Consider the following 13,982-nt stretch of genomic DNA (forward strand, 5'->3'; position numbering starts at 1 on the left):
ATTTTAAATTCAAATAGTCAGGTTGAAGTGCAATACATTCAAAGGTAATAATAAAATATAAAATACAGTTGCTATATTTTAATAATTTGGATTGGACATATATGAAAAATTTCATTGAATATTATATATATATACTAGCAGGGGGTACCCGGCGTTGCCCGGGTGTTTGGAGGTATGTGTGGTTTTTGGTAAATCAAACACCCGGGTGTTTGTGTCGGGGGGGGGGGGGGGTTAAAATAATAAAAAAAAGTTTTGGTAGGTAAGTATGAGGATCGAACCCGACCCTTTGAGGCAAAGTTAGAAATTAAAGTGTGAAAAAAAAAAGTGCGACGTTAACCACTCGGCCACCACGAAATACTAATGGAAACATGTTTGAATTTATTTAAGTATTTAGAATTGGCAGGTGCACGTTTTAATGACTTAATGAGGTCAACTTTGACTGCGGGGTAGTATTTTAGTTACTGCGGGAACGCTTTTTTTATTTTTATTTTCCCAAGATGTTGGGGGGGGACCCAACTCCCCATAACAAGGGGATTGCCCAAGTTGAATAGCAATTGTCTAATATAAGGAAAATTTCCACATTGATCAAAGCTGATTGCTTTCGGACATTTCCGGCGATCGCGACCGGAAAAACACTGCCAGAATTAGTGTCGCTGTTATTATACGAAAAGCCTAATCCACATGCGGTGAGCGAAAAATGTTGAATATTTATCTTTTCAAAGTCGAGTAAATTAAATAGACAGGCGACCTCCGTTGTTAACTCGTAGATATTATGATTTATATGTAATATAAAAAGTTTTAAGAAGTTGTGATTTAGACCGATGGAACAAATTCGATTTGGTTTTGCCAGTAAAAATATCTGCTAAGAAATCAAAATTGAAAAAAAATTGGCTTTTGATAGTCATAAGCCGACTTAAAGCGCTCTTGTATGCATGCACAAATCTACATTTATATGTTAAAGACGGGTCATTTTTAACTATTTCTTATCCACCTGACAATAGCTCAAATGATAACGACTTAGACTGGAGATTTATATGTTTTGGTTTCGATTCTAGCTGATGAGACTCAAGTCATATTTTTTGTTTTTAACTTTTGAAGTCACTACTATATATTGGGTAAAGTCAGGTACGTCCAAGGATGGAGTACTCTTGCCATATCTGGGAAGGAGTTACTAAAAAGATCGTATCCTGCCTTGACAGAGTTCAAAATAGATTTTGTAGCTTAGTAGGTGATGCCCTTTTCTCTTTCCTGCAACCTCTCTCCTCAGAAGAGACATTGCAAACCTTCCTCTGCTTTATCGTTATTTTCATGGCAAATCCTCGTCTGAGTTCCAATCTATGGTCCCCCCCCTTCGCCAAACTTTCACAAAAAGCACTCTTCTAGCTGAAACCACTGTCAATAATTTCCCCCACTCTTTATCTGTGCCTAAACCTAAACGTAGATTTCATGAACAAAGCTTCTTTCTTAGAACTGCACGCCTGTGGAATTGTCTTCCGATTGCCTGTTTTCCGGCTGCAATTTGGTAGTCTTCAAGTCCAACGTAAACAAGTTCTTGATGAACCACCCCCTTAAGTAATCGAATTTACCAAATTTCCATTACTCACAGTTACTACGATATAATCAATTGACTACTGTACATTCATTAATCCTTATCCTCGAGTGACCTCCAGGTCTTGATAAGTGGTGATTCCTATGTAAAAAAAAATAAAATAAATATATTAGTGGACACTCTCTGTCCAAAGTAACACAAAACAGCTGTGCCAGCATCCATACTCATACAAGTACCTCTTGACCACTGTACACTCATTAGCCCTTATCCTTGAGTGGCCTCCGGGCCTTGATAAGTGGTGAATTTAAAATTATGACAGGTAGTCAATAACATTGGATTTGAAGATAACTATGTTGTAGTTCTCAGGGAAGTAATTGTGTGGCAGCATGTTCCACATGTGAAAAGCTCTTGGAAAGAAACTCTGTTCATGGAAATTCTGTTTGATATTGGACCCACAAAAGAAGGAAGGAAACTTATTTGCATTGTTTGCAATAAGACGAGTTTTTTTTTTTTCTTTCTTGACTTTTGTATATTGTTTTTATTACCAATCATTAAATATTTCATGATCATTTCAATGTAATTAACAATGCTCTCCTTCATCTTGACAGGTTCCTCCACCGCCTGATGCTGGTGCCTTTAGACCGAGAGCTTCAAAGGCAACATCTTTTCGCAGATTCTATGAAAGAGGTGACTTTCCTATTGCTTTGGAATTTGACACAAAAGGAAACAAAATTGCTTGGAAGGTAAAATATCTTCTTTACTTTTAAAAAATGTTAAATAAAAATAAAAACAATCTATATAATTATAAAACTCAAATGACCTTGTAACAGGTGTTGTAGCCCAACATCTGGTTTACGACTTTCAGTTGCGCATGCGTACATAAACAAATAATCAATGCAATAATAAAACCTATTGTTTTACTGCATACATTTTCAGCATCCCAATTGTTTTTTTTTTTTCGTGTTTAAATTATCCAAATAAACAATTGTTAATACTTTCTGCATTTTTTTTACATCGTTCATTTCCGTATTGCGTTTAAGTTATTTTAACGCAATATTCTTACAAATAAATCTACTTTAACCTGTTGACACCCATAAAAGCATTTTACAATGGCGATTTACCCACCGCCTTCATTTTAAAAAAATTTATTCTCCATTTTTTAATACACCTTTCTTGAAAAACATTCATACATTTTCTTCTACACTACCAACCCCGAAATATGTTCTTTTAATTTGTGTTATAAATAAATAATCAACGCGTCAATAAAATGTACTGTTTTACTGTGTGCGTTTTCAGTGTCCCAATTGTTTGGGGGGTTTTTCGCATTTAAATTAAAAGATATATCAAAATTTGACTTTAACTTGAAGCATTATGGTATCTGTTCTGTGCACATTTACCTATAAGTATGGCAAACCACTTATAATTCAATGGCTGTAAGTTTTTTTTTCTTCAAAAATAATCAATTATAATAAAGAGAACGACTCATAGAAATCTATTTATATTCTTTTTTTCATTTTAATATACTTTCATAGAAATGTTTCTGTTATGTCACAAAAAACCATTTTGTTTACGTCACAAGTGTTACGCTCATACATTAATTCTATAGCTAATATAACATACTGACCCAACGGGTCATGGGTAACCTAGTAATAATTATATCTCGCTGCAAGCCAAAAAAAGCAACTATAAATATTCCCGGGCAATTATAGCCTGGGACGGCTTGTAGAAGTATCTTTTTAAGTGCATTGCTAAATCTTTATGACCGACTTTGTTGGTAGGTTGGTCAGTCTGTCACGTTTCGGTTTAGAATAGCATTTTCTTTGGTCTGTCACGTTTAAGTTTGAAATTTGATTTGGCCTTTAGTGAACAAGAAAATCTCTCCAAAAATAAAACTGCATAAAAACTTACATTAGAAGAAAAAGAAAAAAAAATTAGTATGAACTGTTCATTTTAATATGAACTTTCATAGAAATGTTTCTGTTATGTCACAAAAAACTATTTTCTTTACGTCACAAGTGTCACACTCATACATTAATTCCATAGCTAATATAACATACTAACCCAACGGGTCACGGGTAGTTTAGTTTGAAACTGAAAACAAGATGAATTCGTGCTATAGATGTCTTAAAAGAGGAACCGGAAATTGAAATTTACTTGAGGAGTATCTTTCTGGAATTTCTTCCCACTTTCAAATTTCTTCATTCATCATATTAAATAAAAAGGCTTATAAGAATGCGGGTAGGGAGTACCTCCAAATGCCTGTCTATTATGAAAGGAGCATAAAATGAACAAACTATCAATTAGGATGCCATTCCATATTTAATACACCCATTCAACTCCAGCCCCATTAAATATTTACTGCACCCATTCAACACCAGCCCCATTAAATATTTACTGCACCCATTCAACACCAGCCCCATTAAATATTTACTGCACCCATTCAACACCAGCCCCATTAAATATTTACTGCACCCATTCAACTCCAGCCTCATTCAATATTTAATGCACCCATTAAAATCTAGCATCATTAAATAGTTAATGCACTCTTTAAACTCCAGTTCCAGATTTAACTGTTCTCGCTGCTTTCTATAATATGTATGACCTGGACATGATAACAATATATATATAATGATCTACCACCTATTAAAAATGCAAAACCATTATTTATAAATGTATTGTAAACTATTTTTATACATACAGTATATGCAGGTGTACATTGCATTATTGCATCAAACCATATTGCACAGTGCAACTCTGCACATTTTTTGTTATTACTTTACTCTGATGACTTGCATTTGATGGAATCAGTCAGGGATGCATAGTGCAGAAAGTAGCTGCTAATAGCCAGCCTCAAGCAGACTTATAGATACTCATCAGTCATGGTGGAGCGATATTTGGACAATGATTTTCATGTGGGAAAAGGCTGACTCACATCAATAAGTGTAGAGAACCCTAGATGTAAAAGATCTTTCTACTCCAGTAGTTTCTTCCCCAGAACCGCTAGACTTTGGAATTCCATTCCAGGTCCCTGCTTCCCCAACTGTACTGACCTGCAGAAGTTCAAGTGCAACGTGAACCGACATCTTGCTGCCCAAATCCCTACATAGTACCCCAGTAGTTGTTGCCCCTGATATTAGCCCCCTACACCAAAGTGGCAATGTGCCTTGTTTAGGGTGAAAATGTAATTTAAAAAAATTTTTTTTTAAAAAGTAGCCAAATAATGCAGTCAAGAAGGTAGCACGTTTACTGATGTTGGGGTCCTCTGAATAAGTTCCATCATTGTCCATGAGCTCTGGCCTTCAGCCAAATATCGGTTTATAGTGTCTGAATCTGATCCCTCACTCCAGAAGAGTTCAGGTTGCAATCTTCGATGCGAGTGAAACAACCTCAGCATCTTTTTAGAAAGGGCAGCACATGAATGTAGCGACCAGCTCGAATAAAGCAAAGTCTTATAAGCGTTTGGCAAACGTTGACGGACAACTGCCAATTTGTTTTATCTCGCGTGCACTCTCAGGCTGCGCACATGACAGCTTTTGTGTCTCCAGATTTGCCGTGAGGTTCTGAAAGTTTGTCAGCGCTAACGTTTCCTTTTTTCAATATCGTGCGATCTACCCACAAAGTCTCTGTGAGTGACCAGTTGATCGTGACTGACGTAATGGGAACCCCTGATTTAATCCATAGGGTAGATTGTTCTCATCCTGTCAAACATGACTAGATAGATGTGTTAATTATTCTATTATTGAACTTTTAGCCCCAGAAAGACTGTAACTTAAAACTAATTGTTAATCAATACCTTATATGTTAGGCCTTATGTCCATGTGGACAATTACAGTATGAATTTTGTGAAGCTTATATTTAATCTTATATATATATATATATATATATATATACATATATATATATATATATATATGCATATATATATATATATATATATGCATATATATATATATATATATATATATATATATATATATATATATATATATATATATATATATATATATATATCAGTGGCGACTCTAGCCTATTATTGCTACTCATGCCCTCCACTGCCCCCAATTAACGCACCTTTTAGCGAGCAATTTTTTTTTTGCCTGATATAATAAAGAAAAAATTTTAAAATTAAAATAGGGGATGTTTTTTTTTACTTATTGAGTAAACAGAAAATTAAATCTTCTAATTCATCTCGTCAAATCGTGGTGTATGAAATGAATTGAAACGGAAGTTCAGTTCTACCAGAAAAAGGTCCGCAGTATCGGCTTACGAAAAATATTTTGATTTTATTCAACATTTTTATAATTTGCGATATTTATTTATTTTAATAACATAAAAAGATCCCTCGACTCTAAAGATAAATAAATTGGTAAAGTAGAAATATGGTTTTATTGATAACGAACGAACCAAGAGTTACATATATATATATATATATATATATATATATATATATATATATATATATATATATATATACATTTTATTTTTTATTACCATATCTTTCTGTTAAGTTACATTATTGTTTTAGCTACTCGGCCGTTTTTTTTGGCCGTCTGTAGCTTCCTCAGACTTTTACAGGAACCTATATATATATATATATATATATATATATATATAATCAGGATACTCACGTTGACACACCGGTTCTTGTCAGATCACCAAAGTTAAGCAACATTGAGCCTGGTTAGTACCAGATGGGTGATCATTTGGGAATTTTATGCGCTGTATGTGCTCTCCGTTTACCTCACCATTTGTTTCCAGTCGTCTTGCACATCTCCTGCCAAAAAAATTTCACACACTGAAACTCTCACGTGGGTATCCATAATCTGTTAAAGACTGAAGGAGGCTGAGCAGATATATATATATATATATATATATATATATATATATATAAAACACAATTTAAGATTGGAAATTATACTTTACAAAAATTTATTGTTTGACAGGATACTCAAATAAGAATATTAAGATTCCCTTAATCCGTGAACTTTCAAAGAAAGGCGTTCTTCTCATCAGAGGAAAGATATAAGCAAATGAATATTATAACGAAGCTATGAATTTGCTGGTACTTGCGTAATTTGAAACTGCATTATATGAAAACTAGTCATATATGCAAAAATGTTTTCGTGCAAAGAGGTCATGAAATGGGGGAAAGAAATGAAAAATAAGAAAGCAGTAAATTAAAACAAAGATTATAAACCAGATGAAAAAATATGGAATAGTTAGGTTTTTACAAAGCAAAATGATCATAAGAGTAAATTTTCTCATAAGGAAAAGTCGGCTTCATTATGTTGACAAATATATCTAAATTCAAAATTTGCATAATCCAAATCTGTAGAAAGATCTCGTTTGCAAGCAGTCGAGGAAGAAAGATTATTTCGAATTGTTAAAGATTTTTCACTTAGGAATCACGTAATCTATTACTTAATTTTTAACTGGCCATAGAAGCATTTGTTATGCCGGTTGCGCTATTTTATTTTGATATTTTGAGCAGTGATCCGCCCTTTGTCACAAAATGTAGTGAAATAAATCAAAATGGAAACCGTTGAGAATGCTGGAAATATTTGGGAAGCGTTCATTTCTTGCCATAATGTTCACGCTTGACAAAGAAGAACGTAGTGTTCTTCAAAAATGGTTTTTAAATTTGTAAACATGTGTGCGTTTGATCCAACCGGCATCATGTTACATGATAAGGGCTGTCCCCTTTTCATGTAAGTATAAAAATAGAGAGATTAGTTAAAATGAAAATAAAATGAGAGAAAGCAGAAATCGAACCCTGGACATAAGTTTTAAAGAACAATAGGTTTAAATGGAATGTCCAGTAAATTGTTAATTCTGATGAAATAAATAATAAATAAACTATTCAATTGTTAAAAGAATGTGGATAATAAAATATGGGTTAAATAAATTAGATATGTAGGTTGAATTCTTTTGTGAAAACAACAACAAAAAAAATAGGTTATTGGGAAATCATAATATTGGAAACGTGCAAGTCCATGCATGTTGAGGGCACGTGAATTTTAGTCACGTGACCGGACATGCATGGATTTCTCAATATAGGAAGTGATAGTTAATTAGAGACAGGTTAGTCAGTGAGAAACTCAGAGAGGGTCTGGGAATTCGAACGTCTAGGAAGCGAGACGATCACTTTGAAACTAAAATGTGAAGCTTTGAATTCTTGATGATGAAAATCACGGCCGGTCGTGTGAAGAATAAACTCATCTGTATTTTTGTAAAACGTCGTCTTGTGTTTGTGATTCCTACAAAAAGGTAAATTGAATTGTTATTATATGTCTGTGTTATAAAATGTCTTTACATACACATCTCATATCCACAATGTGAATCAATATTTCATGTCTACACAATGTCTGAACAGTGAACACTATCTCATCATTCTAAGAGCTTTCTTCTTCTACGCATCTAAGGAATGAACATTTAATATATAAGAATCATAACACGAACAATCTCTCTAAGTCTCTTACAACAACATCTCTCTCTCTCTCTCTCTGAGTCTTTCAACATCCCTCTTAATAAAACTCTCTTTCGAAGCATCTCTCTCTAAGACTCTCTTTTAATGAAACCCCTATATGTAACAATCAACATAAAAAAGAACTAGTTTCAATATATGTGTAAATAACACTAAGAATTAATGAATAAATAGATAAGAAATTAAAAAGAACGTATAAACAGAAAAATAATAGTATGATGAATATTATATATATTATATACTAATTATAATAATAATAAATATTATTTTAAATAAATATAATAGTAACTTAATAATAATAATATGAATGAATTAATTAAAAAAAATATGAATAAATTTAAAGAAATAATAACATTGAATAAATAAATAGTAATAATAAAATAATAATAGATAAATAAAATAAGTAATCCCTATATATATAAAATGAACTCATTAGTTCCCCTCTGATTTTGATCTTAATAAGATTAAAAATCAAGACATTTCATGCAAATGTAATCTACACAAACTGCAGCACAATATTTGAGGTGTGTTATAGGCATATTACCTTTCCACTACCTCGATAATCGTAGATTCCTATATTTTTTCTGCTGTGAGTTCCCTACCAAAATGGGTTAAAATCACTGGAAGTAGTAAAATCTTTTCTCTCTAATTAATTCCTTCTTCCCCCAGCATCCATTTACACTGTTGCGTGATCGTTCACAAGGGACAATTATGAACGCCGGTTTCGGTTTTCTGTATTTCATAGTTGTTTAAAAAAACTGAAATGGAATTTCATCGTGCCTTTCCGTTGTATGCTTCCTATTGGGTGAAACGCACCACAGAATTAACTGATACCAACATTCCCACAAACATTAATTCTTATCTCATGCTTACTTTTACATTGCTTGATTACCATTTTTCCCCCAACATTTATACACTTAAAAAAAAAAGGATTCTTTCCATTTTTTTTTTTTTATAAAATAAACCTATAATACATCATTTCCGTTTTATTTCGTTTTGTAGTTGCTTAAAAAAACTGGAATGGAATTTTAACGTTCCTTTTTGTTCTATGTTTTCTACTGGGTGAAATGCATCAGGGACTTAACCAAAACAAAGGGTTATTTATGCCATTTTTCTTTTCTTTCGCTTTTCGCTGTTTCTTTGCTTTTGCTTTTCCAACCACGTTCATCATTTTTTTCCCTTATTTTTGCTTTTTGTTTTTTCCAATTTCTTTTTTAAAGAAGTTTTATGTTTGTTCGATGTTTTTTTTGTTTTGTTTTCGTTTTTCTTTACTTTATTTACCCCCCCCCCCTTACACACACACACACACACACACACACACACTCACAAACAACCCGGCAAACGCTGGGTACCCCCGCTAGTATTTAATAAAGTGTAATTATTATAGTCAATAATTATGTGGGCCCCTTTAAGAAACTCGTTTCTTATGGTTGAGCACTTTACAGTTGAATTAAAAAGTCGGTCAATTCATCTCTTACACGCAGATCGTCATATAATGATTAAATCCCTCTGACTGACGTTAAAAACATTTAATGAAATAAATGTTTAAAATTCAACGGCATTTCTCGTGGTTAGAGATGGCTTCTGTCGCCATTCAAATCTATCGACTGGTGTTAATCATGACACCCTGCACTGAAGATTCCCAAAAGGATGGAACACTAGTGTCTGTAGGTATTTAATAATTATTATAGTAAATAATTTTATATATATATATATATATATATATATATATAATTATTATAGTAAATAATTTTATATATATATATATATATATATATATATATATATAATAAAGTCCACAACCAAACAACATCGCAGCCCACAAGAGCCATGACAGTCAACGAACCGGAAGTCCAAGACTCGAGTTTCGCCCTCATTTGGGCTCATCAGTTAAACACATCTGAATTCTGGATTTGAAACCCGAGCCTCCTGCATGCGAGGCAAGCACTCTACCAACTGAGCAAACGCCGCGCACACAGAATTCTTGTGTGCTGGGCGTTTGCTCAGTTGGTAAAGTGCTTGCCTCACATGCAGGAGGCTCGGGTTTTAAATCCGGTTTCGAATCCTGAGTTTGGATGTGTCTAACTGATGAGCTCAAATGAGGGCAAAACTCGAGTCTTGGACTTCCAGTTCGTTGACTGTCATGGCTCTTGTGAGCTGCAAGGTTGTTTGGCTGTGGAATTTATTATATATAATCTCTCACATTCTGAAAAAATATATATATATATATATTCAATTTGTCTTTACATAAGCAGTAATTTGTTGCTACACAGTAATGAGCATGTTTCAGTCTTCTAGTTTTCAGTAACTACAGACCTCTCCAGGCAACAATGCTTATATTCCAAAGCAGAATTCTTATTAGATTAAGAATATAAGCGTTGTTGCCTGAAAAGGTCTTTAGTTACTAAATACTAGAAGACTGAAACATGCTCATGACTGTGTAGCAACAAATTACTGCTTATGTAAAGACAAATTGAAAATATCACTGGCTCTACTTCCGTATTGAACACTCTTGTATTAACCCTCGTTGTATTTCACTGGTTACCCTACCTTTGAAAAATAGCAACCTCAAATTAATAAGCAGGCCACTCAGTGTTGTCCGGTTGTAAAATATGCTTCAATATGATATTGCAAATTACGTATTTATTATTATAGAGCTGATTCTCTATTGATTATATATATATATATATATATATATATATTATTATTATTATTATTATTATATTTAATAATAATAATAATAATAATAATAATAATAATAATGATATATATAATAATAAATACGTAATTTGCAATATCATATTTAAGCATAGTTTACAACGGGACAACACTGAGTGCCCTGCTTTATATATATATATATATATATATATATATATATATATATATATATATATATATATATATATATATATATATTGTTGCAGTGAATCGAGAGATGTGAAGGTTTAAATCGAACAACTAACAACGTAGACACAAAGGCAAAAAGATAACAGCAAGAGCAAAGAAGAATAACAGACTGATATTCGTTCAAAGGCGATGGATATCATGTTTTATTTACCGAAACCCGAAATGGTAAATTTGTAGGTAATGGAGATCGTATATTCAGTATCTGTCACTGGAAACATGTAGCTTGATGCCAATGGCACTTGAACAGGTAGTTGGACATCAGTAGGCTCTGGAACAGATAGTTGGATGTCGTCGGGCACTAGAAAGGTAGCTGGACGTCAATGGGCATTGGAACAAATAGCCGGTTGGTGTCTCCTGACGACTAGCTACCCTGAATTTAGGCAAGCTTAATAGGGTCCAAAATAAGCTCCAATCTAATTGGTCCCGCACTATTAACCAAACTCCAACCCCTGTCCCATCGCCAAAATGTTGCATCCCCGACACAAATACCCCTGCTTAATCAACAAGCAGCAAGACCCCACCCATACACTTTAGAGATCCTTAGATGCTTGGAATCCTTCTACTAATAGTTTATTCCCTCGAACTGCTAGAAATCTCGCTGTTCAACTCATTACATAGTGTGTCTGTAGAGTTAGTCCCAAATAGTAACCCCCCACCCTTACATTCAAGAGACATTGTGCAGGTTAACGGGAAGGACTGCTAACCTCTCCATACCAAACCGAAAATAAAAAATATAAATTTAATCCCTTTTGTATTTTTCTTGCGATTATATACGTATTTATAGTATGTTTAAGCGTTGGGCCTTGATGCCAACATAAATGTTGGCCAACATTTCAATGTGAAATATTCCATTGAGATTTTAAGTGATTGCAAATTAATGTCACATGTGATGTAACATGTTGTGACACTAATTTGTTAATCCCAGCTTTTTAATGAAGCCACGTTGGATAAAAGCTTTTTAAATCATTTTCAACTTCCACTGAACGACACCAGGATTTTAAACCATTAATAACTCAATATTTACAGTAAATAAATACTTAAACTTTGAAACCGTGATAATCTAATCTAGTGGAATAATTTGTGGAAATAAAACAAATAAAAAATATCAGCTTTAAATTGTTTTACGCATAGATAACAACTTCGCTGTCTTTATTTCCCTCTGCATCTCTCTCTCTCTCTCTCTCTCTCTCTCTCTCTCTCTCTCTCTCTCTCACTGCGTCTTTCTCTCTCACTGCGTCTCTCTCTCACTGCGTCGCTCTCTCTCTTTTTCTCGCTATTTTTCTCTCTCCACCGCTCTCTTTTTTGCCATCCTTCTCTCTCTCCTTGTTCCTCTTCTCCCTCTCTCTCTCTTTCTTTCTGTATGTCTCTCTCTCTCTCTGCATTTCTCTCTTTTTCCCTCCCTCCCCTGTCCCTTTCTTGCCACCCTCTTTGTTTCTTTCTCTTCCTCTCGTTTTCTCTCCCTCTCTATCTCTCCGTCTCCCTCTTTCCCCCTCTCTCTCTTTATTTCTCTTAGCATCTTGCTCTCTTTTAATGTTTTCCCCCACCTCTTTCTTTGTCTCCTTCTCTCTGTCTTTCTCATCGTCTATCTTTCTCTTTTTCTCCCTCTTTCTTTCTCTTGTTACTCTCTTCCTCTTGTTGTCTCCCCCTCCCACCTCTTTCTCTCTCACAACATAAAATGGGAGGTCTTGATGCAATATTGTTTTATAAATCATTTTCTAGATAAGTGAGACAATCGTTAGTCACGTGATCTAGTTATCCTTTTCTTTCTCTTATCGTTCCCTCTTTTATCAAAAAGACGATTTTAAAAAATGGTGACATGCAAATAATCAGTGTAAATGATAACAAACGGTATTTATTATCAATGATATTAACATTTTCACCATTTTTTTAAACAATTTAGAAATTCCTTTCATCCAATAAATAAATAAATAATAATAATAATAATAATAATAATAATAATAATAATAATAATAATAATAAGGAGAAAGAATTTAGCCATGGCATGGATCGATTACAAAAAAAAAACATACGACAGGATCCTGCAAACATGGATAATAGAATGTTTAAAAATGTATAAAATACCAAGCAGGATCATAAATGTAATAGAAAATGCAATGAAAACATGGAGACTGAAATTGACAACTGGTGGACAACATATAACAGAAATTAACATACAAACAGGCATCTTCGAAGGAGATTCACTATCATTTAGCCATGATATCCTTGAACAGTATACCGAGAAAGTGCCAAGCTGGATATGTTCTCTAATACAGAGAAAAAAATGAACCACCTAATGTATATGGACGACCTGAAACTTTTTGCAAGGACCGAAAAAGAACTAGAGACACTAATAAACACTACCAGGATCTTCAGCCAGGATATCCAAATGGAGTTTGATATGGAAAAGTGCGCACTACTAGTTATAAGAAAGGGAAAACTGGAGACAATAGAGGGCATGGAACTACCCAACCAAACGGAGATGAGGGCCCTAGGGGAACAAGACGCCTATAAATATCTGGGAGTTTTGGAAGCAGACACCATCAAAGCCACAGAAATGAAAGAGAGAATTGGAAAGCAATACCTCAGGAGAACAAGAAAACTTCTAGAAACTAAATTATATTGCAGATACCTAATAAAAGGTACAAATACATGAGAAGTATCACTAATAAGGATGGACTAAAGAAGAATTAAGACACCTCGATCAGAAGACCAGGAAACTCATGACTATGCACAATGCACTACACCCAAACGACGATGTTCACCATATATATGCCTATGGATGTGGTCGTGCCCTTTCTAGTGTGTGTGTATATGTATTTCTATAAAAGTCACCATACTCTTTTTTCCTGTTTCTTGGTCTTCGCTGGGTATGCTTTTTTTTGCCGTCTTGGTTGATGCTGAAATAAACATCTTACGAAAGACATAACACCGATTTCTAGCATGGCTCTTTATTTGTTTAACAAATGGACAGGGATGGAAGCATCGCATTGTCGACCACTCAAACTTTCTTACGTTTCTTACTTCGACGCATCTTCGCGTGAG

General features: G+C 33.9%; 1 protein-coding gene across 2 annotated transcripts in view; it reads left to right on the forward strand.

The window, feature by feature from the left end:
* The window catches only part of LOC145296907 (parkin coregulated gene protein-like), a 79,970-nt gene that overhangs the window by 35,337 nt on the left and 30,651 nt on the right, over positions 1–13,982 (forward strand). For both annotated transcript variants that reach the window (XM_080143069.1, XM_080143070.1), the window contains exon 2: positions 2,158–2,292. In XM_080143069.1, coding sequence (XP_079999195.1) covers positions 2,158–2,292 — 135 coding nt within the window. The remainder of the gene's footprint in view (positions 1–2,157; positions 2,293–13,982) is intronic.

The sequence above is a fragment of the Euprymna scolopes genome, chromosome 17 (assembly GCF_053919585.1).
Source record: "Euprymna scolopes isolate OS-2025 chromosome 17, ASM5391958v1, whole genome shotgun sequence".
Lineage (NCBI taxonomy): Eukaryota > Metazoa > Mollusca > Cephalopoda > Sepiida > Sepiolidae > Euprymna > Euprymna scolopes.